The sequence below is a fragment of the Fonsecaea monophora genome, assembly GCF_001642475.1.
Source record: "Fonsecaea monophora strain CBS 269.37 chromosome Unknown Scaff165, whole genome shotgun sequence".
NCBI lineage: Eukaryota > Fungi > Ascomycota > Eurotiomycetes > Chaetothyriales > Herpotrichiellaceae > Fonsecaea > Fonsecaea monophora.
In genome coordinates this window covers 1-24,020 of record NW_019174096.1, presented here as the reverse complement: position 1 = coordinate 24,020, position 24,020 = coordinate 1, and the positions used below count along the sequence as shown (strand labels likewise).

At 52.2% G+C, this 24,020-nt stretch overlaps 9 protein-coding genes across 9 annotated transcripts; 4 read left to right on the top strand and 5 right to left on the bottom strand.

Annotated features, from left to right (window-relative positions):
• Nucleotides 1-572: 572 nt before the first annotated feature.
• AYO21_11528 (hypothetical protein) lies at nucleotides 573-2,732 on the bottom strand (the record flags this gene model as incomplete). The annotated part of the gene is made up of 1 exon (XM_022661418.1): nucleotides 573-2,732. The coding sequence occupies one exon, from the start codon at nucleotides 2,730-2,732 to the stop codon at nucleotides 573-575; it is 2,160 nt and encodes a 719-aa protein (XP_022506270.1).
• Nucleotides 2,733-3,996: 1,264 nt separating this feature from the next.
• AYO21_11527 (hypothetical protein) lies at nucleotides 3,997-4,563 on the top strand (the record flags this gene model as incomplete). The annotated part of the gene is made up of 1 exon (XM_022661417.1): nucleotides 3,997-4,563. The coding sequence occupies one exon, from the start codon at nucleotides 3,997-3,999 to the stop codon at nucleotides 4,561-4,563; it is 567 nt and encodes a 188-aa protein (XP_022506269.1).
• Nucleotides 4,564-6,152: 1,589 nt separating this feature from the next.
• Nucleotides 6,153-7,139, bottom strand: AYO21_11526 (hypothetical protein; the record flags this gene model as incomplete). The annotated part of the gene is made up of 1 exon (XM_022661416.1): nucleotides 6,153-7,139. The coding sequence occupies one exon, from the start codon at nucleotides 7,137-7,139 to the stop codon at nucleotides 6,153-6,155; it is 987 nt and encodes a 328-aa protein (XP_022506268.1).
• A 1,019-nt stretch (nucleotides 7,140-8,158) lies between these two features.
• AYO21_11525 (hypothetical protein) lies at nucleotides 8,159-12,153 on the bottom strand (the record flags this gene model as incomplete). The annotated part of the gene is made up of 2 exons (XM_022661415.1): nucleotides 8,159-12,057; nucleotides 12,117-12,153. The coding sequence occupies 2 exons, from the start codon at nucleotides 12,151-12,153 to the stop codon at nucleotides 8,159-8,161; spliced, it is 3,936 nt and encodes a 1,311-aa protein (XP_022506267.1).
• Nucleotides 12,154-13,509: 1,356 nt separating this feature from the next.
• AYO21_11524 (hypothetical protein) lies at nucleotides 13,510-15,225 on the top strand (the record flags this gene model as incomplete). The annotated part of the gene is made up of 1 exon (XM_022661414.1): nucleotides 13,510-15,225. One exon carries the CDS (start codon nucleotides 13,510-13,512, stop codon nucleotides 15,223-15,225), a length of 1,716 nt encoding a protein of 571 aa, XP_022506266.1.
• A 319-nt stretch (nucleotides 15,226-15,544) lies between these two features.
• Nucleotides 15,545-16,208, bottom strand: AYO21_11523 (hypothetical protein; the record flags this gene model as incomplete). The annotated part of the gene is made up of 2 exons (XM_022661413.1): nucleotides 15,545-15,708; nucleotides 15,794-16,208. 2 exons carry the CDS (start codon nucleotides 16,206-16,208, stop codon nucleotides 15,545-15,547), a joined length of 579 nt encoding a protein of 192 aa, XP_022506265.1.
• Nucleotides 16,209-17,019: 811 nt separating this feature from the next.
• Nucleotides 17,020-18,270, top strand: AYO21_11522 (hypothetical protein; the record flags this gene model as incomplete). Its single annotated transcript, XM_022661412.1, has 2 exons — nucleotides 17,020-17,470; nucleotides 17,543-18,270. The coding sequence occupies 2 exons, from the start codon at nucleotides 17,020-17,022 to the stop codon at nucleotides 18,268-18,270; spliced, it is 1,179 nt and encodes a 392-aa protein (XP_022506264.1).
• A 1,256-nt stretch (nucleotides 18,271-19,526) lies between these two features.
• Nucleotides 19,527-21,261, bottom strand: AYO21_11521 (hypothetical protein; the record flags this gene model as incomplete). The annotated part of the gene is made up of 4 exons (XM_022661411.1): nucleotides 19,527-20,353; nucleotides 20,400-20,820; nucleotides 20,872-21,080; nucleotides 21,237-21,261. 4 exons carry the CDS (start codon nucleotides 21,259-21,261, stop codon nucleotides 19,527-19,529), a joined length of 1,482 nt encoding a protein of 493 aa, XP_022506263.1.
• Nucleotides 21,262-23,026: 1,765 nt separating this feature from the next.
• AYO21_11520 (hypothetical protein) lies at nucleotides 23,027-23,443 on the top strand (the record flags this gene model as incomplete). Its single annotated transcript, XM_022661410.1, has 1 exon — nucleotides 23,027-23,443. The coding sequence occupies one exon, from the start codon at nucleotides 23,027-23,029 to the stop codon at nucleotides 23,441-23,443; it is 417 nt and encodes a 138-aa protein (XP_022506262.1).
• Nucleotides 23,444-24,020: the final 577 nt, after the last annotated feature.

The window sequence follows — 24,020 nt, the reverse complement described above, 5'->3', positions numbered from 1 at the left end:
GTCATTCATTCCTCATTGGCACAAGCACAAAATACAACTTGGGTCATTGCTTGTAGTCAGAACCACTACTTATAGACAGCTCAATCTTTGACCGTCTCCCTCTATCCTTCTTCTTCTTCTTATAGACTATGCATTACTCGCTGTCCATTCCAATCTTGCATTCTTGAGACACCTACCTCCCTTTTCCGCATCTCTCCCTGCATTAGGGCCCACCCCGTGGTGCCCCTGAAACTTCGCATCTCCGCTGTCAGCCTTCCCGAGCACCACAAACGGCGCATAACAAAATACAAAACACAAATGAACATGAAAAAAAAAGGATGATCCATCCAACTAGGAAATGTCTCGGAGCCCCTGTCCATCATTCTCTTCTGCATATTCTCCGCCAACACCTTGCTGCTCAAAAAGGCACAAGAAACTGCTTTTGAACCCCTCCCCCCATATCAAAATAGACCCGGTAATGTTGCTTTTCAAAACTCGCAGCAATGTCCCGTCTCCCGAGTCATGAACGTCGTTATATGATGAAACCGATGCGGATTATGTCGTGTCAAATTTGAACCTACGCCAATTTGGAATCATGACTCGACCAATTCAACTCCGTCAATGCCGTACCCAAAGTCAATGATAACCACCCGTGCATCTTGGCTCGTGCAGACAATCTTGCGGTAATCGCTCTTGGCCGCCAGTATCCAACTTGACGACCACCCCTCAAAATTGATCTTGAGCCCGCCGTCCTCGGCCGACTCACCCTTCTCTGCATCCCACACCTTGATCGAATGGTCGTAGCTGCCGCTGATGATGCGCGAGTTGGCCGAGTCGAGGTGGAGCGACCGCACCAGATCTTTGTGCCCTTTCATCTCGCGGATCCGTTGGCCAGTGACTGTGTCGTACTCGTAGATGACCCGGTCATTGCCGCCCGCAAAGATCGTTCGACCATTCTCCGAGAATTCCACGCAAGCAAGGCCTCGATCTTTAGACTGGAACTCCTTAATGCAGACCCCGTCTTCCAGACGCCACAACTTGGACATGCCGTCGCCGCTAGCGCTAGCCAAAAGATTCCCTCGGACTTGGACTGCATTGACAGGCCCACGATGTCCGAGAAGCGTTTTGACCAGTTTACCAGTCGAACGCTCCCAGATTTTGATCGTAGTGTCCTTGGAGCAAGTTACAATCCGCTCCTTGTCAATACAAACATCAAGAACCCCAGCGTGGTGGCCGATCAGTCGGAACATCGGTTTATAGTCCTCCTTGATCGACCACACTAGGCAGGAGAAATCCGAAGACCCTGTCACAAGGATCTCGTCGTCATACTGCAGGCATAGCACCGATGCCTGGTGGTACATGGGAATCTCCGGTGAGGGAGGCGCTGGTGATGAAACGTAGGCTTTGAAGAACGGAACCACCCCTTCTGGTTCCGCTGGGGGGCTCTGGACCGACTGTCGTTCTCGGGGATTGTTTGGAGGCCCCAATTTGCGGATACACTGGTAGGTATGGGCATCCCACACACGAACTGTGTTATCGCGCGACCCGGTGATGATCTTCTGTTCATCGAATTGCGCGCAATAAACACTGTCTTTATGGCCGTTCAAATAGATTGCGGCGGCTTCTCCGTTGCGCCACCGCTTGTCAATCAGAGTCCGTACCTCGAGGAGCTTCCTGTAATCTTGCCCGGGCTTGTTTTTACCGATTCCGGCAAGACGCACGCCAGGGCCTGGCAACTCGTTCTTGGGCCCATACTCTCGCAGAAAGACTCCCTTCCAGACAGCTTGTGACTGACAAAGGTGGTGCCATTTGTGGGAAACAAGTGAAGCCTGGACAAGCGACTCCACGTCAAGGAAAGAGAGGATCGATTCCACCAACTCTGTCGCAAGAACAGAGGCAGGATCTCTGCAAATGACATGGACATTTGCCGGCGACGACCCGCGCCGGGCGCGGCTATCCAACACAATCCCAATCCCACTTTCTGCGTCGTGCTCAGGCTTTTCGAGTTCTGACTCAGGAGGCTCATAGGGTGGTAGAGGGGGCGTCCTCGTGGCATGGAACAACTCGTTCTGAGCTGCAGCCGAAGCACGAGCTTCTGCACCTCCGTGCACTAGATCCGACAGAACGGGAGGTCCTCGGAATCGCACAGATATTGGGTTTTCCAGGTCTGCTTGAAGCTCGGGAGAAGTGTAGAGGTTCAGTAATGGCAGAGAGGGTCTCCTCCGAGCACTAGGGTTTCGCAACAAGCGTCCACGAGACCTTGGTCTTGTGGGAATGGCCTCGACCAAATCCATCATGCCCACGCCTGGCTTCAGTGGCAACACTTGTGGTCCCTTGTTCTCTGTCACTTCCTCCTTTTGCTTAGAACTCCTCCCCCGAACTGTAAGCGACATTCGTCTCGTGAGAGAACGGATCTCGGAGATGCTGTGCTTAACGGACTGAGTAAAAGTCGAGTATCGTCGCGGCCGTGAGGGCTCGAGAATATGAGGTTCTCCAGAGAACTTTGCAAACGGATCGATAAACTCAGGACCATTGTTTCCTTCACCAGCTTCCTCTTGATTCCGATTGAAAGAACCCCAATCTAGCACATCGTGCGCCGCCGAGGTCATCATGAAAGACCTCCGAGTGGCAGGCCTTCGGAGAGATTCCTCAACCCCTGTTGAGCCCTCATAAGCCGTTTTTGGTCGACTTGGAATGAAGAGAGACGTCCTGCGCTGAGGAGCTATCGAGGCGGAAGGCCCATGGTAGGGCATGGCGGCGGTCAAACTGGAAGGTGGGAAGCAACAAACTTTGCGGAGGCGCCTGCCCAAGAGTGAGGGTGGTATATGCTGCCAGAGATGAAGGAATATTCCTCGTTTATAGTATTACAGGTTGGTCGGAAGTGAGCGAGCGATCTCATATATTCTGGTGTTGAGGACGGTGGCGAAAGGAGCGAACGAGGACAGACTGAACGGTAAAGCTCTCTGCTGACGGCAGACACATGAAGCAGTCATATGGAATGAGACCAGAAATAACAGTGAGTGTTGGGTATGAAGTACAAGGAAGAAAGAGCGTGGATATGGTCAGTGAGTGGAATGGCTCGCCGAAAGACACAAAGCACAGGTAACAGATTTTAATTTTTGTTGATCCATCTAGACAATGGTCTGGGGGAGAGAGTGATGGCTTCACAGTGTTTTTGGTTGGACGAGTGGATAATTTTTCAAGGGCTTGGGGGTTTTCAAAGCACTGTGGAGCAAACTCCGGGTGATGGATTCGGTCAATAGGATGCGCAAACAGACAGACCCGGCGAGTGCGAAGCAGGGTGAGTGAGCCCCGTACCCCTGCCGAACCGTTCCATGCAGGGCATAATCCGGCCACCATTGGGCCATCACGTTGCCCCCGGAAACGTACCTAGATAGCTTAGCGGCACCTGTGCACTGCAGCAGGCTCAGCAAGCTCTCCTCGTAGGTGACTGGATTGCCCCCTGGACCGCCTGGAGCAGCTGGTGCAGGTCAGCCTTCAGCCCCAACTTCAGCAACCGCTGATCTCACACCGGTGTTTCAACCCTGGAACCGATGAAATTTCTTGGAGTTCCATCACACACATGGGTCTTGAGCGCTTACTTGCAATCTTTTCCGCTATCCACCAGCCTCCCCTCGTCTCCTCTCCTCACTCGTCCCCGTGGTTCGTCTCGCCAGCAGACTCCGCCTGGTGCCGTTGCCGAGGTGCCATGCTGCTGCACGGCGAGTTGGCGATCCAGCTTTTTCATCTGTGGAGAGCTTCTCGTGCCACTAATCATGCTTGCATTTCGATCGTCAATGACATCTCGACTCGTATCCTGGACGACTTAGGATATCAAAGAAGAGAAGGACAATCACTGGCCATCTTCATCTCACAAGAACGCCTGACTATATTCGGAAGAGATATCTCTACCTTGAGTCATTTCTCACGCCACCGTTCTTTGACCAGGGAGCTCTTCAGCAGTTTCGCTGGCACTTGAGACGAAACGTCACACGCGACACAACCGCAACAGCAACAATGGGGACCATTCCTTTGCCATATATCATTTTTTTCCTATGGATCGAACCTGTTGCAACACTGGCCGGAGCATACTATGCCTGGCTACTACCATGGGCCTATCTCGAGATGACTGACGTTGCCTCCGCTCCTGGGGTTCTTGGTCTGCCCACGGCCACCCATGTCGTACTTCGACAACTCGGCAATCTGTATGTCGCATTTGCCATCAATGAAGCCTTTGTCTTGCGCGCAACAACCGACCTGAAAGTCTGGCGTACATTATTGATAGGCCTTCTTATCGCGGACTTTGGTCACTTGTACAGCTGTTTCCCGCTTGGAGTCAAGTCATACTACGATGTCGCGAACTGGAATGCCATGGCCTATGGGAATTACCTGTTTGTCTATTGCGGGGCAGCAACGAGAATTTGCTTTCTCTTGGGTGTCGGCATGGGAGGGCCCAAGCGAGTGAAGAGCAAGGTCAAGAAGTCGGTCAGGTTGGCCCTTGAAGACGCTCCTCCCGTCACGCCCACGCAGATGAACAAAACCCCTGCTCAGAGCACGAGGAGGAGGAAAAACAAGTCTAGCTAGACCAGTCGAAGGCGGAACGCGATACCGGGGCTTTTCCCCGCAATACGACACCACGACAGTGTCAGGGTCGTCCATTCGATGGTGAATTCAATTGATTTCCGGCCGCAACATATGATAGCAAAGTTTTGTTTTTGCTACTGCTATCCTCCTGCTTCTCGCGCGATAAGTGGCTATCTGGCTAGGAAATTAACACATGGCCACAGCATCAGCGGAACACCGCAGAATTCCACGATACGTCACTGGACTGCTTCTCCAGGCACATCGCCTAGTTTGCATTTCGGCTGACGGGCTGCTGCCTCGCTTCTCGGTGTCCCTGATGATGTCTATTGTTCCAATCGCGGCTATACAATCGCGATGCTGGACAATGTATGCCCAATTCAAAGCCGAAGGGGTCCAGACGCATGGTGGACAAGACAAGGCTCGGGGACGAGCAAGGATGACAAGGGTATTGACAATATCGCAAGATGTTGTCTGGTTGGAATTGGGTTCGAGGTCCAGCCTCTGCTTGAGCCTCCTACCCAACGTACTGTGCTCTTGGATCATTGGTCAACGGAATTGGATCCGCGTAGCGCTGGGAGGCTTGAAGTGACGAATGGAAGCGACGAATGGTCTTGGGGATGTGTGGATACGGATGGGACGAGACAAAGTCAGTGGGCGCACAGAGAGGGTAACTACAGGGAACCCAGTGCTAGGCATGGGAAAGGCCACCAAAACAGAGACGATGAGAAGGGACACATGAAAAGCAAACCACGAGCGGGACAGGGAAAGAGAATCTCAACTCGGTTCTGCAAGAAGGAGGTTATCAGAATGTTCTTGCTCGCACAACCACAACCGACAAAACGGACTCTGGGATGAAAATGGAAAATAACCCAGGGCCGAGATTGGGAAAGAGGGCTATGTACCTCGTATGTATGTATGTACTGCAGAAAAAGCCTCATCGACGTCCCTGTGATACATTAAATAAATTCAGCCAGGCAATTTACCCACATGGCAATGGAGAGCTCAGAAATACTGACAAAATACGTACTCGATAGTTCCGTCTCCTTGTACCTCATCCAGAAAAAAAAACCGAGTGAATGAATGAATATACCCCGGACACCGAGTCTATCTATACCATGGTGCCGATCAAGATCACGAACACGAACGACAGACAAATAATAGAAGGGAGGGGGAATAGCGTCCTACTTGTATAAAACCAAAGTGCATTTTCGACTTTGCTATTAATTGCTAATATAAGTATCTGCATGGAAAGGTGATTGACTGGCAGACTGCCTTGCTGGCTCGCTGGCTCGTTGGCGGTAGATCGAAAAGCGCATCATCCTGAGCCTGACTCTGACTCTGACAAAATAACTACTGCTACCTAGTGTGATTGTACGTATGTACTCACTCTCCGTGATCATAATCATCGATACTGGTGGTACTGGGGGCACTGCATTGCACATTGCACATTCGATTACCTCGTCCATCCGTTTCCTTCTTTCTCGCCTATTTTTTTTTCTTAAAAAGAAAGAACCATGTTCGACACATCCCGGCCGTTTTGCCATCGATTCCTCCCTCTTCACACACATGGCTCATGGTGCGGGAAGCTGCTATGCAGCGGCCACTGCCACCACGGCCAAGTGCTTTCCTCCCGTTTTCTCCACAGGCACGTCCCATATGCCTTGCGGGCGGGCCCCGAGTTCGGGATCCTCCCTCTTTCCGTGACAGGCGCAACCTCTCACACTCTCGTACAGATCTGTCAATTCGCGGTCCTGCTCGCCGCCCATGATCTCTCTGACATCGACGTCGGCCGGCAACTGAGGCGGCGTCACTGGCTCCACCTTGGCCTCATCCTCTTCGTCGGACGAGGAGTCGGAGCGGACCATCCGTGGCGGGTGTGCCGTGGCGGAAGCGAAGCGCGTCAGGGACAAGTCGTTCATTTCGTCGTCGAGTTCATCGTCGGCGAGCTCGAGTGCTGCGTCTTCCTCATCTGAATATGCGTCGTGCACCGGTCTATGTTTCGGCGCCGGCTTTTCTGGCTCTGTCTCCGGGACAGCCGCGGTACAGTCATAGTGGTACGATTCGGGGTCGTCGTAGTCGTCCGAGGACGTATCATCGTCGTCCTGCTCTTTATCGAGATACTTGTGCTGCGCGAAGGTAGGTGGCGGAGATCGCTTGCGCGCCGGTGAAGGAGTGCCACTGGCCCGGTTGCTAGATGCCACACCTGCTGTGCTGGACGGTCGGGCGTTGTTGTCGTGAAAACTAATCCTGCGACCCCTCGCCTCGGGCTCTGGCGATGCTGGCTTCGCCGCTGTGCAGTCGTAATGAGGGTCAGGTTCCGGGGCTATTGGCTGTGATGCTGTGCAGTCATAGTGTTCCCCTCCATGGTCGCTCGGCGGCTTCCCTTCCTGAAAAATGGATTTGGCATTCTGATTCTCTATCTCGACTATCCGCACCATAAGATTGTCCAGTGTGAAGGCATGGCCAAGGACAAATCGCAAGTTCCGGTCAGGACGGTTTGCAGCGAGTTTCAGCTTGCACTGGGCGGTGTGGGCGAGGGTGTAGGTGGTGCTTGTGGCCAGCTGCCGCGGTGACATTGTCGTTGGTATCCAAATAGTTTGGAGCGAGCCTGAGGTTGGTGAGAGTGACAAAGAGGTACCGCCCAGGTGATCGAGAGATAATGAGAGACAGCACCGAGGCTCAAACAAGGCTGACGGGAGCCAGGTGAAGGTCTGATTTCCAATTCGACCGAATGACTCCTTTGTTCTGGGTTCACTAATCGATAAGAGGGATTTTCAGTTTCTGGAATGCGCGCCGAAGTTGCAGGTGGTTCGCCTTCCGACGTCAGAGACAATCACTGATAGAAGTCGAGGCCAAAACTCGTCCGAGGTATATGTCGAGTCACAGAGTCACTGTGTCAAAGACGTTGTCTCTGGAATACGCGATAGTGACGGTATATTTGCTGGTCGTCGGTTGGGTTGACAATCAAGACGAGAGGGTGGAGCGGGTTGGCGGGGTCCTGCTGACAAACAGGAGCGGGAGTCGCTGGTGCCGCTGACGAATTGGCAGCGCAGCCAGACACTTTTGGCCTTGGCATCGTAGTTCGTCTTTCCTCTTTCGGCAAATCCGCAGGTGACTTCAGCTGGCTGGTCACATGCGTCGTATCTTTGTCCGCAGTTAGTGGTGGAAGCATCCAAAATATCACAAATCCTGGTGGATGGAGTTGAGAAACCTTGATTGGAGATCTAACTGTCATCTGCTCTATGCTCCGTTCATCGTACTTGCAGGTACCTCCTCAGCCCAGCCATGCTCCGTGCCCGGGTTGGGATACCCAGTCCTATCTGCTGTTACATTAAACACATTTTCCCTCTATTCAGCCGCCACACGGCTGAACAGGGTCCAAGACGAAATGCATACATCCCGTATCTTCGTATTGTACAGATGGGTCGCAGGGAATTTTCGCCGCGTAAATGGATTGCAAAATGCAGTCGTAGACAAACGGTAATATGAAACTGCCGTGATGTAAGATATGCTTTGAATCTCCTCGTGTCCAAATAGGAGGAGATCCTCAAGCCAAAAAATCCCTGCACAGCCTCCGTAAGACAAAACTCCATGTTTAGACCACGATGGCTTTTCTGGATGCTCGTGCCTTTGGATTGAGCGACTTCTTCTTTTGTTTGGGCTTGACCTCACCGCCCTCAATATATCTCAGAAGCTCGTCGATGCTTCTGGTGTCAAAAGCAGGATCGCCCGTTCCAGTGCGTACACTCGGCTGTGCTGTACTCGCCCTAGAGCTCGTATTCAGCGCGGCCGTGCTCGCATTCTGCGGCTGGAGCCTTGTGCCCATGCCCATCCTCGGCAGGTGTCGGATGCCTGCCAGACGGCGGTTCTGCAGCAACTTAGCCTGTTTGGCAATGGACACTGCATTCTGCGTCAATTGTTCTAGCCAGCTCTCGGCCTCTTTGGTGTTGCGGTCGTTTGCACCGAGTTCTGCCAAAAAGATGCTATATGCATCTCGCATCTTGTTAACAGCGCCATGCGGGTCTCCATCCAGAGCCAAGGCCTGTGCCAACTGGAACAGTATGGTTGCCGCGTTGATGGATTGGCGTCCAAACAAACCCTCGCAGACGACGAAGCAAGCTTCAAACCACTTGCGGGACTCGGAATACTCTTTGATCGATTGGAGCATGACAGCCGCGTTATTCATTGTCGTTATGGAGTCTGGATGATTCGGTCCGAAGATAATCCTCCAAATATCCAGCGCATGCCGGACATATTTCAAGGCTTGTCTCGTGTTGCCGGTGTGATGCTCGAAAAGGGAGAGATTGAGATATGCCAGGATGGTGTCGTGAGAGTCTACGCCCAATGTCCGTTCAGTGACGATCACTGCTTTGCGCGCGAGCTCTACGGCTGCGTCCTTCTCGTCTGTTTGATAGTAGATTGTCGACAGTGAGTTGTACATCTTGGCAACCTCAGGGTGAAGAATGCCATAAATTTGCTCATGCAGCGAGAGAGACTCGAGGACAAGCTCTTGCCCAAGTTGCTTCTGGCCCTGTGCTAGCGAAAGCTTGCCAGCTTCCAAAGCTTCTTCGGCCAAAGCACTCCTTGGAGCGGCGTCTTTGACAATGGGGGCTATGTTGAGGATATCTTCGGCAGTGAATGTTGTGGAAGGTTTGGCAACACCACCATTCGATTGGGCTTGTTCACCACCCTTCTTTTTCTTCTTTTTGCTGACCTCATCTGCCTGGCCACCATTGTTGGAGTGCGAGTCACTGCCACTTCTAGCAGGCGATGGGTCCACGAGCATTTGCACCTCTTTGTTGAAGGAGTATTCCCGTGCAGCGAGCTGGAGGCCAAGTCTTAACGAGATTTCTCGAAGCATCGGCAACGGTCGGATTGATGTTGACCAATCCTCCTTCAATGCATACCTATACCGAATTCTGACCTGATTTTCGATGGCCGCCTTCAGCTTCGTGGGATTAATCTCCTCAAATGAAAAGTCACCCTCCGGATATAGGCCTCGCAGGTCTTCGTCAATTTCGGCGCGCGGATTTGAATTGACCTCCGTACCGAGGAGGCAGTTCAACAGATGCGCGATGCAGGTGCCGGCGAAGATGACGGGAAGATGGCGCAAATAGCGGTTCGCAATGTGTTTAAATGCTCGAGCCACCATTTCCTGCAACACCACCGTCGAAAATGCCTGTAGGCGCTGTCCCTTTTCCTCAGCAGCTTTTGCAAGTCGTCCCAAATACCTGATGTTGATTCCCCGTTTGTGGATAAGCTGACAGAGAGAGTACCCATCCATCGGAAAGCCGACGTCGCCGTCGTGGAGGTCGTTGATGAGGTCTGGAATGACTTTGGACCGTAGAAAGTCACACACCGCCCGAACCTCCTTTTCGTCAGCGGCGTACTCCTGCTTTTCTTCCTCGGTCTGGGGTACCTGACCGGTACAGGCGTCGGGGTTCAGAGCCAGGGTAAAGTTCGAAATGTCAACACGTTCCTGCTCCAGCGCCGGAGCAGCTTTGCCAGCTTCATCTTGAGCTTCAACGGGCTTAACATCACTGCTTTCTCCTGCAGGGTTGCCATTATCGTTTTGGCCTTCTTCATCCTTTTTGGACTCCTCAGAATGTCCATTGCTCTGCTTTGAGCGCCTTTTTTCCACTTCAGCCCTCACAAACTCCTGCATTTTCATGTGCCAATAGGTTTCCACAAGCTCTAGTCGCAGGACAGACATCCGATGAGGATACTTTTCGTCCCCTGTGTCAGCTTCAATCTCCTCCGCCCAAGCCACATCCAGAGGAGTGATGCGGTAGAGATCAAGCACATATTTTCGGCCGTCCGTACCCAACAATCCTTTGGTTTCAACACTCCCTTCCAGGTCGTGTCGACCGCCTTCCTTGTCCCAGACAGGATGCTTCTTGACATGTAATGCCTTGGAGAGCTTCTGGAAGACCGGGACAAATGCCTCATTTTCAGTCACAATGTCTCGGCCCTCAACACCCCCGTAGTCAATTTGATGTTCTCCGGGTTCCCGTTGCTTGAAAATCCCGGGAACAATGCTCTGGCCAACAATGCGCTTGCCAAGGTAATCCACGATGACCGTCCCTGGGGTGAATAGGCCGTCGATATCCAGCTGATTCACCGCTTTGACACCCGCAACGTCTTTCCCAACTGCCACTCTGGCAGCCTCATCTCCACCCTCACTTGCGAATGTCTGCACTCCGTCGGCCCCAAAAGAGTAGAATATGTTGTTGTAGATGAAAATCTGGGCATCCCTGCCTTCAGTTGGATTCAGCGGAGCAACTTCGCCTCGGGCGACCAGCACGGCGCCTCTTGCTGCGGCTTCATTGTAGTCGGCAAACAGTTTCGAGGTCAATCGCTCGCGGAAGACTCGGTCTTGTAACGTCTCTCTGGGTAGTTCACGGGTGGTCTGAAACTCTTCATTCCAATCCCGAAGGTTCTCCGCTCCGTCCGCTCCTCCAATCAGATAGGCCTCCTGGGCTCTGGTGGGATCTGCTTGGTGTTGAGCTCCCTGACCATAAGAAGACGGAACAATCCAGGGATTCGCGGGTATTGCGTTCTGGAAGGGGAACGTCGTGAGAAGGTCCTTGCTGCCGGTTATCTTGTGGAGTTCAGTAAAGGTCTCCGTGAAAGACGGCGACAGGGCGGATATCAGGGTCAGCAAAGAGTGTGCACTGTGATTCTTAGGGGCAGGCCTCGGGAAAGGATCAAATTTGTTGCTGGAGGACTTATTCACATAGAAGCCAGAGACAGTACAAGTAATCTGGTGCTGCTCGCCTTCGTTGGTGGTCAGCAGTAAGTAGAGCAAGTGTCCCCGCTGGCGGAGGTGATATGGCGGAGGGTTCCATGGTGAGACCGAGAGAGACTTGATGGTCTTCGGCAAGGTGTCCTGGTGAGGGGGTAAGATCGCATCAAGGGACGCCCGTCCATCCAGCTCATAACCCGCCAAGGGATTATCTTCGGTTTTCTGAGCAGGAGCATTGGCTGAGCCAAACTTTTCATCGTGGAGAGACAATCCGGCGCAGATACCATGAAGCTGGTCGGAACGGTCACCAGTGGCGCCAATGAGCTCCCGTATGCGGACTACGTGCAACCTCGCCTCTTTCTCGGTATAAGGATCTTCGACCAGCACAATTTCATCGTCTGGCTTGAGGTCCTTCACCTCCGAGAGCTCGACAAAATCATTTATCCTCTGGCCATTGTGCTCGAGATGGAAACAGGTATATTGGAAGGTGTCTAGAGTCTCGACGATGGACTGACGAACATCCTGCACCTGCTCTTGACTCGTCACCGTTATCGTCTGCTTGTAAGGCTTGTGCGGCAGCTTAACGGTGACTTGGAACAGTGCACCGGCATTGGCATCATCGTGACGAGAGTGGTCGTGGTCATGGTCATGGGGGTGTGTATGGCTGTGTGCGTGATCGTGCGAGTCACCATTGACCCCGTTGACTCCGTTTGTGAGGGCAGAAGCTGTTTCAGCTTTGGTCGGGACCTCTGTTACATCTGTTAGTTAATTGACCCAAATATCGATGATCAACCAAGCCACAGCATACCTTGTGTTGTCCTCACGTCACCATTGGAATCGTCCATTAGGAATCACCTTGGGGGGCGAATGCAACACCACGGGTACTGTACAGTCAAGAGCAGTGCTAAGGAGTGTAAAGTCAGATATGGAAGATCTGACGAAGAAAGAATGAAGGAATATATTTTACAAGAAAGGTGATGCCAGGTGAAAAATTAATGTACAGCAAAGAAACTGTGACGGGTGCAGAAGGTCTGTTTGGGGAGAAGATGGACAATAAATTTTTTGAAATGAGTATCGACACCACAATTAATCGCCGCGATGCCGGTGTTCCAATTGGATGGCGAGGACAGTCAAGGGCTCGGAGGACAGGAAGCTGCCCCGGGCATTTGCTCGAGCTGCTCGGGTTACGCCGGGTGTTGATGGTTGGTTGGTAGCTTAAGCCGCGGCGCCTTGTTTGGCATTAGGGGTGGTTAGGAGTGCTAGGAAGGCCGGGAGCACCCAGGCTTACCAGGCTCTGGGTCATGTTCGGCTGCCAGAGAAGCACTCCTGGCTCTCCAAAGGTGAAAAGGCCGCATGTTGCAGGGGGTGCCACTAAGGCCACACTACCTACCTACTTGTGCCTAGGTCCCGGGCCTCCAGGGCCCCACTAGGCTTCCTAGCGCATTCCGAGTCCATGCAGCCCGGCACGATGCGAATTTGGCTGTCACGCGACTTGGGCATGTTTTACTGGCACGTTGAGTAACCCTTTTAACAGTTGGAGAAGATGATGACAACCCGGGAAGTTCATCTAGTCCTTGTTCCGGCAAGGGTACAAGTCCTACCTAATGTGAGTGACATATAAAAAGGGGTTTGCGGAGAAAAACAAAACAGCAACAACATCGAGCAACAGTACGAGGTATAACTATTCTACCCAAGTCAAAGAGCAAGATAGCTATGCATGTACAGGCATTCACCCCGAGTGTGTGCGAGGTATCTCCTTGTACATTGTACTGTACCTAATAGGACCTAGGTAGGTACCAAGAACAAGGTAAGGATGAAGATCAACACAACCCCAATCAAACGAACTTGTCCATCCTGCTGAGCACGTGCGTGGAAAGTCTGGCATCAAGCCACAGCCACTCACTCTCTGCCACTACGATATCCGCCCCTTAAACTTCTTTACCCTGTGCTTGTCCTTTGCTCTTTGGCACTTTTTGTTGGCTCTAGAAAGTCACTCTTTACCATTTCATTTCTATCGCTCATTCATCAAGTTTTCGCGGTGCGCCTGGGGGTTTTTGTCCATTGCGCGTGGTCGTCTAATTTCCCTTCCCCACCACAGACGCGAGATCAGACGCGTACGAGAGTATTGCTTGTATGACCTTGGATGCGCCGCGGCCCCGGTTCCTAGAAATCCTGCTGGTTCAGGCGCATAGCTCCCCATCATGAGGAACTTACAAAGATTGGTGGTCGCCAGACCTGTACATGTCTCTTCATCTTTCAGACGTCGTATTCTCGCTTCCAGGCGGGCGACTTCGCGCGCCTTTGCCCAGCAATTCGGCCCGACGAGCAACTTCCCAGGTACCGACCAAGATGACGATGAACGACCAAAGACGTCGAAATCGGGACCAGAACCGAAAAGTCGTCTAGGACCTACCGCGTCCAGGGCTTTTGAGGCGGCGATGACCACATTTGCATCGATCGCGGTTCTTGGTCTCGCGGGTTACTCGTATCACGTCTACTACAAAGCTCTGGTGCTACGCAAGATAGAAAAGGCCTTTGCGCCTGGCGACCCGATGCTCGAACTTGCATCACCAGCCGATTCCCGCACTCCTCCTCGAGAGCAGTCGGCCGACGAAACGGATCATTGGATCCCCCGGCCCGAGCAGGCGAGGATCAATGCCATCATTAACGGGGAATCAAAAGGCAGATATTATCTCCTTGTTGGTGAGAAGGGCACGGGAAAGTCATCGATGCTGCTGGAAGCAATGAAGGAGAGGAATGGGGAGGGTGTCTCAATGTTTGAAGCTCACGCCGATCCTGAAATCTTCCGCATCAGACTGGGGAAGGCCTTGAACTATGAGTTTCACGAAGACTATATCGGGTCCTTGTTTTCGATACGCGGTCCACGAGACACCACCGCGCTGCTTGACATAGAACGAGCCTTCAACAAGCTTGAGAAGGTTGCTTTGGCAAACAGGAACCGAACCAGCAAGCCAGGCCGGACAGGACCTCTCATTCTGATCGTCAACTGCGCGCACTTGATCCGCGACAATGACGTCGGGAACGATCTGATCGAATTGATGCAGCAGCGGGCGGAACAGTGGGCTGCAGCAAATCTCATCACCATGATCTTCAATTCTGACGATTACTGGGTCTATGAACGTCTCCGGCGGTATGCCACGAGAATGGAGGTGATCCCCATTCTGGATCTCCCCAAGGATCGCGCCATCGCCGCACTGGAAAGATATCGCGGCAAATACTTTCCAGAGCAGGAACGGGATCCCGAGATTCTCAAGCAAGTCTACGAACTGGTGGGCGGGCGGCTCAATTTTCTGAATCGGGTCGCCAAAAGCACCGACATGTTGAAAATGTGTCGACAGATCAACGAAGCGGAGAAGACGTGGTTTTTGAACAAATGTGGTATTCTGGGTGAGGAAATGGACGACGACGTAATGGACCAACAGAAATATGCAAGCGCGGCCATGGTTCTGGCAAAGGCGCTGGTGGATCGAGAAAAGGACATGGAATCGAGCTACGATGAAGAACATGGCCATATTCTGCCACAGATTCCTCTCTATATTGCTCGTCAGATCATGACCCGGGCGGACTTCATTCAAACCTACGACCACGACAATATCTTCACCATCGACAGCAGTGCCATGGTCCGTGCAGACAGCGTGCCTATGATGAACGCATTCAAGGAAATTTGTGCAGAACCTGGATTTGACGACTACCTGGAGGCCACCCTTGACCGGATCTCGGCGATTGAAAGCATCAACAGGACCAAGGAACTAACCTTTAAAGATTTATGGATTGAACAAAAAGGAGAACAAAGGGGCAAATACTCATTTGTGACAAAAGATGCTCGGGGCCGGGAGACCGGCACCATTGAGATGAGAGTACATCCAGATAACCCACCTGAAGAAGACGATGATTAAGAGTATGAAAGAGTTGAATCATGCACCCTGACCTATTACCTTACCTTCCTCTCCTGGCCTCCAGGATCTCTGACACCTACCACTCGTCATTTCAGATCCAGGCATGTCATGCACTGTCGAACCATACCTCGGGGCCAAGTCCCAGAGTCATCGTAGTCCTGGCCATCCCAGGTTTGAACTAGCCTGGTGTAATGCATACCACAACCTGGACAGTTATTCCTGTTGTCGTGGTGATGGTCAACCCACCTTTTCAATCCTCCAGAGTTCCGATCTTGGCTGCTATCGCGCGCGAAGACTCGCCCCTGGGCTTCCAGAGTTATCAAGTTGTCGCGGGCAGACAAGGCGCATGTTTCCAGCAGTGTTTTTCTGCACCTTGCACACTGCCATTCGGAATCTGGTTGATCAAGAACATCCTCATAAGATGTGTGACTACATTGACATCGCGACCCAGCTGGGACTCTGTGGGTTCGATGGAAGTTTTGGCTGCAGGGCAGGCAGTAATAGAGTTCATTCACAGCATTCCTGTCGGGACCATGGGCCAATTGGGCGAACATGGCACAGTACATACAAAGGAACTTGTCACAGCCAGAGAAACGGCCTGCGCTTCGGGAACCCATGCCATGGCAGGGCTTGACAACCAGCCTGCCCGAAGGGGTGCCGCACTCGTCGCACGCAATTGCCTGCAAACCTGCGAAATAGCGCTCCTTGGTATCTGGTTCGAGACGGTCATAGGGATATGGTCTGAACACTTGGGCAATGGTCGTGCAAGCCATGCGGAGTCGGGTGTAGTCGTATCTGTCAAGACCACCGGCTTCGCGCAAACCGTCTGCGAATGGCGCGACTTGAGTGAAGACGCTGAGGAAGTTTAGCTTCGGTCTCACATAACTTGGGTACTCACCTGGATTGTTGGGTGGGATCCTCAATGCTTTGAACGGGTCTTCACGGTATTCATTACCTGGGATTTCCTTAGCGTAACCGAACATTGTGATATTACTGTCACAGTCAGCCATATTCGGTATATTCCTTTTCTTTTCCGTTTCTTCCAAATTGATTGAAAACGGGGCTTTGAGGCAACGATTGAGATAGACCTCAGAGAATATGTACGTCTCCTAGGAGGATTATTTATCGTCTGTCTGACAATGTAACCGGCAACCAAAGTCACAATGGCATTGTACGTGGCTCTCTCGACACAAAACCACGGTAGAGGCACAAAGGGTTGCTTCATATGCCATAGTCTCGGTAGGGAGCCAGATGTGGCCGATGATGGTAAAACGTTTTTGTTTGGTAGAGTCGAACAAGGTGTTTTCTGAGAACAAAGTCTTCTTTGTTCGCCCTCTGGAGCTCTCCGCCGGGATCGTCCGGTGGATGAAGGTCTCCTCCTGATTCTTTGAGTCAAGTTGCTTGGTTGCTTTAGAGCTGACGCTGGGCGGCTTCGATTTCCGCAGGTGCAGGTGTCGAGGTGCGTTGGTGACGTTTGGCGCAGTTTCAACCCTTGAACCAATCACGTCACGATCGCGAAACTGGGTTGTTTTGTTCCGTCTTCTCACCACACACCACCACCACAAGCACGATCGCCTTCTCCAGCCACTGATTTTCTCAATTCTCGATTCCAAGACAGTCCTCTCCTTCTACCGGCAAGAGTCATATTCCAGATCTCCCAATTCTTTCGTGTCGCTGTCTGGCAAGACCATCTTAATGCTGGGGGATCTTCTCGAACTGACCACCACTCTCGTGCATCCAGAGCACGAGCCAAACCTTTCCAGCCTCGCCGGTCGCAGCGCAGCCAGCTCGACCATGGCCCCTCCACGAAGCCGCCATGCGAAATCATCGAGTGTCGGGTCCACGAGCAGCGCGGCCGATGTCGCAAATGGCATTGCCACAACTCCAAGCTCCAAATCCGACCCTTCCCCCATCATCGTGGCGCGCAAACGACGTCCCTCCCGCCCGACCGTGTCGTCTGATGGCTCACCTGTCGTGATCATCCCCAAACCCTCGCCGAGAAGGGATCTTGACAGCACTTCAAAGTCCAATCTCTCACAACGCAAAGAATTTGAGCCATTGAAATTGGCTGCCACTGTGGTGCTGAGCACCGTGTTGGAGTCAGGGTTACAGAGCGCGGCTTCAATGGTCGGAGTGGGCGACCTTGCAGCAGTTTCAAGACGGCCCGATACATGGACTGAGATTCTGGGATTGCTGGGCTGGAAAATAACCAAATTGGGCGTATATTGGGTTGGCGACTTTGACGGTAAGTCCTCGCATCACATTCGTATCCTCCTCAAATCACGGATCAAAATTGATTAATCACGTCGATCTCCAGCGTACGATGTCGCGTCCCTTTCCCTCTTGCTCAATACCCCGCCCGCCATTCTTTTGGGCCTCTTTTACGAGATATCTCCCATAACGCTGGCGTCTACGACTCTCTCTTCAATGATCGGCAATGCCCTTCCATACTATCTACTTCGCCCTTTGGCTCCCTCACACCACCCGAACAGCGCACCAAAATCCAGTCTTCGAAACCGTCCGATCCTAACCGATCCATACACCACCATTGCGACATCTCTTCTTGCGACAGCCATCTTTGCGGTGCTACTTGAAGCCAGTTTCGCAACTTTCCTCCCCACTTGGCTGGTTGTCTATTTCACGGGACTGAGGACGCTGGAACCTGCACACTTGGGTCCTGCTGGACTCCCTACGCTCCTGCTCGCCCTGATTCCGGCTGGGTGGGCGTGCATGGAGTTCCTCTTCGCGCCATCGACAGCTGCAGACACAGTTGTGAACGCAGGACCAGCTTTTGATCCGTCCACCGCAACTTTCTGGGAGCACGCCTACCACAACGCGTGGGGATGGTATTCGGCACGTCAGAAGGAGCTGATTGGCCGCACCGGGTTGTTGACCGGACTGATTTTTGCGGAGATCGTATTGACACTATGGGGGACATTGGCGGGAGTAGAAGTCACAGGGGCGCTGGGCTATGCTGGCATTTGGGGTCTGGGGTGTGTGGTTATAGGAGGTGTATTGGATTGGGTCGGAGGGCCAAGTGATTGATTTTCCATGGAGTTTTGCCCGCTGCCTGATCAGCGAGGCTGTGTTGGCGCTCCGGGGGTGGGGGGGTGACCTGTCTCGAGTTTGCCCTCTTTTTGAAAGCAGGGTTGTTGTCCTTGGTCCAACTTTCTGGTGCGTTCGACCACCAACAAACACAAGCAGAGAATCCAACGAGGGATCTATAATTTTCTATTCCATCAAACACGTGCCAATCTCGACCATGGTATGAGTCACTCACACTCATACTCACATATACATATCCACTGCGCAGAGGCACAGCACGCGAGGGGCCGGCTGAGAGATATTCTGGCACATGTAACGAGCGATAGGTGGTTGTTGAACACTGACAAAGATCCTCGTAGGAAAGCAAAGATGTACATCGTGGCTTTTTCTTCGGAGTAACACTTAACAAAACCCTCGTATTTCAGAGGTCAGGTAACCTGAACCTATACCTGTACATGTACTCGGTACTACAAAGATACAGTATCTCTTCCTTGTATGAAGTGATATGACATAAAAGCATTGTTGATGGGTACCTACCTACCTATGTGCCTATCTAGGTATGTAAGGAGGATTCATTCATGGGTAACAAACACGTCGTATTAAGACAGCTAATTAACAATCTCATTTCCAAACGAGCGACCGAGCGTCGAGCAATAATTGAATCCATGCCTCGGACGACTCTTAACGATAATGATTTGGCTATTCCCCCCCTCGGTACACTCACTCACTCTGCCCTGATATCCTCCGCTTCGTTGGCGCCTCAGGTTTGAAAAAGGCTGTAGGACAGGTCGCTGAATCTCGAGCGTCAATGGACCTGTCCCTTTCATTTCACCGTGCACAAGTAGGATTTCGTCTCGCGGGCATTGATAAGGACACCAGGTTTGCTTCCCACCGATTGTTACCACTGGGTATCGCCATTTGACGAGTCGAAACCAGCGTCCCCCTCTCCAAAATTTCCTTGACTCTAGATATTGCCGAGCTTAGAGGCCGCGATTCCACGTTTCCTGGGCTTGTGCCTCTTGTGCATTGGTCATATCATCATGTTTCATTTTCATGCAAGATCCTCAGCACGTTGAAATGCTCCCTAAATAAGCTCGTGAGTCTCCCCAACGCCGAAATCTTGCCCTGATGTGATTCCGTTCCTTGACCGTACCCTGTCAATGCAACCGGTTTTCCAAGAAAAAGGAGACCCCCCCAACGATCACTCTGCCGTTCCGCAAACAGGAAGAAAATAATAATAAAAAGAGACGGTGGGATCATGTAGATGCCTCGGTATTTCTCCTCTCGCGTGTCCTGCTTCGTCCTCCTTTGATACTCTTGACTCGACTGAGGAACCCAGCAGCGGCAGACTTGGTTTCCTCAGGCGGCGGACCGTTGCTCTCAGAGGTCAATTTTCTTTCGAGGGTTAGTCCACCTCGTTTCGGGCTCGACGGTGCTCGAGCACGCCCAGTGCTCTTTGCTTGTTCTTCGGCAAATGCGATTTGAGCACCTTTCTTCTCATGTTCTTTGTCATAGTCCTTGAAGAACGGATTCCCGCTGTTCTGCTCCGATTTGCTCGTCCCCATTGGGGAAGTCGGAGTTACTGCCGGCTCAGGCGAAGTCATGCGACCCCCATCGGCAATTTTAGGACGCACGGATTTGATTCTTTGCGCCAGACTCTTTTTACGCGATAGTCCCGCCGCGTTTGCCTGTTCCGCAGCTTCTTGCTCGCTTTCGCGGCGCTGGATTGCTGCTCGACTAGCAGGCGCACCTTCTAGGAATGTGCTCGTTCCAAGACCGGCCGTCTCGCTGCCATGCAAAGGTTCGGCTTTGGCGGTGGGATTGAAGCTGGCACTTCTCTCTGGTTGTGGTCTTCGGAAATAGTCTGCGTCCTCTTCGTAGATTGCGGCATCGTTATAATCAAGATTTGCCTCTCGCCCAGTGCCGTGATACTGGTCCAGGTTGAGTTTGGTATTGACCGGGCCAGAGCCACCAAGTTGCATATTTAATGAGTCCTTTGGGAATGCTTGCATCGGCGCCTGCCTGGAGCCCTTGCGGTTGCGATGGGGATTACATGCGTCAAATGGGCCATCGTGATGGAATACTGCAAAAGTCAGCATAGATCCAGTAAACACGGGTTGCCAACCTACAGCCGGTGCCGTAGATACTAGTGACATCCAATTTATCAATGATGTCCAATCTTGCATTTGGCTTCTTAGATCTGTGCGAGCCTTTCCCCTCGCGCAATCTCCTTTCTCGTCTCCTTCTTTCTGCTTCGGGATCCAGATCCTTTGGTTTCTCTCGGATAGAAGATTCTGAGTTGCGTCGAGGAGGCGGACGCCGTTCGCGCGGACGGTTCAGCTCGGGCGGGTCTGCAAAGATGTCAAGTTCCTGTGGAGGACCAGGAGGTTTCCCCTGTTGTCGCCGACGCTCTTCATCCGATTTAGTGGGCCCATGGCGTGTTGAAGGACCACGAGAGGGATGTGGTCTGGGTGCGATGTTTTCCCGTCGTGTGGCGCCATTTGCATGAGATTGCGGTGGCTTTGCAGGTTCCTTTATATCGAGAGTCGCCTGCTCTCCTGGTCAGAACAAGCACATGACCACAAAAACAATGTAGCTTACAAATATATCTGCAGTCTTGTCGGTAACATCAGACCGGGTTGCCGCAACTCCTGTGCCAATTGGGGAGGTAGGCTTATTCGTGGTGCCCTCGGCAGACAATATCTCGTTAGAGTCAAGAAAGGGATTTGTCGAGACGGGTCTGATGGAGTTGTTCTCGGAGACAAGGTTACGGAAGGGATTCTTAGAGGCGAGAGAAGTTGGACCGCGGTCTGTGGAACAGGAATCAGTCATGTCGCTGCTTTCAATCACGACTTGTATGAAACAGAGTTGGTGCGGTGATCAGGTAGGTGACAATAAATAGCGCCATTGAGAGACAAAGGGGACGAATAAAGCACCATGAGGGATGGCGCGTGATCTCGACATACCGGCCAGAGATGCAGCTTGAGCCATTGGTTGTCTCGATTTGGTCCTTGTCTGGATCGAAACGCCAAATAAGGTGGTCAGACACCGACTGCGCAGTTGGGCATATGGGTGCTGTCGGTGGCTGAAGTGACGACGGTGGACTGACTGAGAACGAACAAGTACAGTCAAAGATAGTGAATATTCTGGCGTCGAGAAAGGTGATGGATTGGAAAGACAGCCAAAGTGGCCAGGTTGGTGGGCGTCCGGGCGACTCTTCACCGTCTCAGGAGAGACAATTCCTGATTTGAATGCAGGGTCAGAGTACCGTGCGCCGGGTAGCCAAGGCGACGCACAAAGGGTTAAAGCTGCTGTGATCGAGACGATACTGAAAGTAGGAGATGTTTGCTGTGACTGTGTAAACCAGGCGATGCGAAGAGACTAGGATGGCAACGGTGGGTTAGTTGTAGGAAATCAAAGCTGCGTGTTTTGTCAGGAAAGAATATCGAGGAAGAGCCTGCGGAGGTGGTTTAGTTAGGGTCCGAACCCGGCAGGGATCCAGAAGGAGGGGTGGTGAGTTTGGTAGGGGGTCCTCCGTGGGCTCGGGGCGCAGCCAGTTAGCTAAAGGTGCCGCTAAATCAGCCCAAATATCCACTCGCCATGCTGGCACTGGGCCTTCGAGCCTCAGAAAAGTTGGGGGAGGCGGCTTGACGGTTGACCAAGAGAGGAGCGACCTGACGCCACAGCCACGCTACAAATGAAACGGACAAGCACAAGTTCAGCATCATCCAAGTGTTAGTACTGAGTAGTATGGAGTAGTGAACAAGATCTGTTGAGAGCGCTCGTATCCTTGGTGATGGACAGCCAACAGCAGCCTTGTCCTGTTGTTTCTTTGGTCACCCAACTGGGCCATGGCCTTTACCTTCACTAGCAATTTTGAATTCTCAAGATCTTCACCCAGCCCCATTGCTTGTCAACAACGATCGCCCACTCCCTATTTGCCCACGTCAAAATTCAATTCACTCCTGATCTACTCTTTGGAAAGTCTTGCGCCACTGCTTACTGGATGACCTTGGAAGGCTCATTCGACCAGTCCCCCAACCTCATCCTTCTTTGAAGCTCCCTTGATCAGCCCGTCATCTCGAGATAAGCCATTGAACAACCTAGCCTTGTGGTTCCCTTAACCCACCCGAAGACCCTCGTCTCGACCTCAAACACCTCGTCATTTCAAGCACAGTGGACGCAGCACAGATCACGCGTTTCTGGGTCCCGACCTGCACCCCAGTGACCCCTGTCCAAAACTCAAATCTGACACGTATTCCTGCTTGAGCACTGCCGCGACACAATTTCACGTCGGTCCACCACCAACCGAGCACAATATGCGCATGCCCTACACTTTGTACAAGTACAGGGACATTACGTCGTCGCAAAGGAAGACCAAGAGCCACTACTCGTAACCCCGAAGAACTCCAAGGACTGTGTAGGTTTGAGAGTTCGCGCCTTCTGGCTTGTCTCTCTCCCTTCCCCTTCCGCCTTGGCGCGTACGCTGAGCAGACCGAGCTACTGCTCGAGCAGGTCACACACGCAAGCGGCCCACTTTCAGACCCGGTCTGTTTCAACTTTCACATCGGCACTCGTCGTAATTGCGAGGCACACACTGAAGATCCAAGCGAGGGGGGCTATCGATAGGAGAATTGTCAAGACAACGCTCGCTGCCCAATTTCACAGGGTCTGCTGCTTACAAGCCAAGGGTGCTTCTTTGGTTCTATTGCGCGGCGGGTTATCGTCGAAAAGGGGAATTCTACTTGGTAGCACCATGGACCCAGGAATTCCTCCAGCTGCACTGTCCCACCGGTTCACTCTCGAACTCGAATTCGTGCTATGCCTGTCAAATCCTCTTTATCTCCAATATCTGGCCTTGAATTTTCCTCATCTATTAAACAAGCCAGCAACGTCACAGAATGCCTCTGAGGGCGATGATTCAGATGCAGCTCGGTTCGCGAGGTACCTCAAGTATCTTTACAACTACTGGCGCACTCCGGAATATGCCAAATATCTCACTCATCCTGGAGCCACTCTACGAAATCTCGAGTTACTCCAGCAAGAGCAGTTTCGAAAGGACATCATACGCCCGGATGTCATCGCAAAACTCTTCGAGACAGATGGTACACCTCAGGCCGCCACCGACGTGACCAATGGAAGGGAGTCGTCCACACAGCAAGTCTCTACATAGAGACGTTGGACACTAGCATCAGCTTAGCTGCCAAGCTAATGACTGCCCTGAAAGCTCTCGATGCATAGAGAATGTTCTTGGTGATACGGTAAAAATAGCCTTGTCACGAGTCAAGAGAGCACTCCGCAGTGGAAGCGAAAACCTCAGTCATTTATCATGCACTATCTACCACAGTCTGAAACATGCACCATAGCACGGACCAGTACTCTTCAAGCCGGACAGGAAGTTGAGTTGATGCCACCACTGTCCAAAACAGGCAATTGCAAATATTCATACTTCAGCCAGTATGCGGTTTGTGATAATGTGCCAGCTCGTCACCTCGCCGTGACCAGGGAAATGCTTAGCACAATTTTGAAGACGTGGACGGGACCAGGATGTGAATCGCAACCAAGGCAATGAACAGACCCACTGCTCGCCCTTCTCTCGCTAGGTTACTCGTCATTGTGCCGGATCTACCGTTGCACATCTGCGAGCGCCAACATGACAGGCTCTGGAAGAGTCAAAGTTATCACAACGAGCCCGTCTTGATGTTCTATCCTCAGCAGATCGTCACCACCACCACCACCACCACCACCAC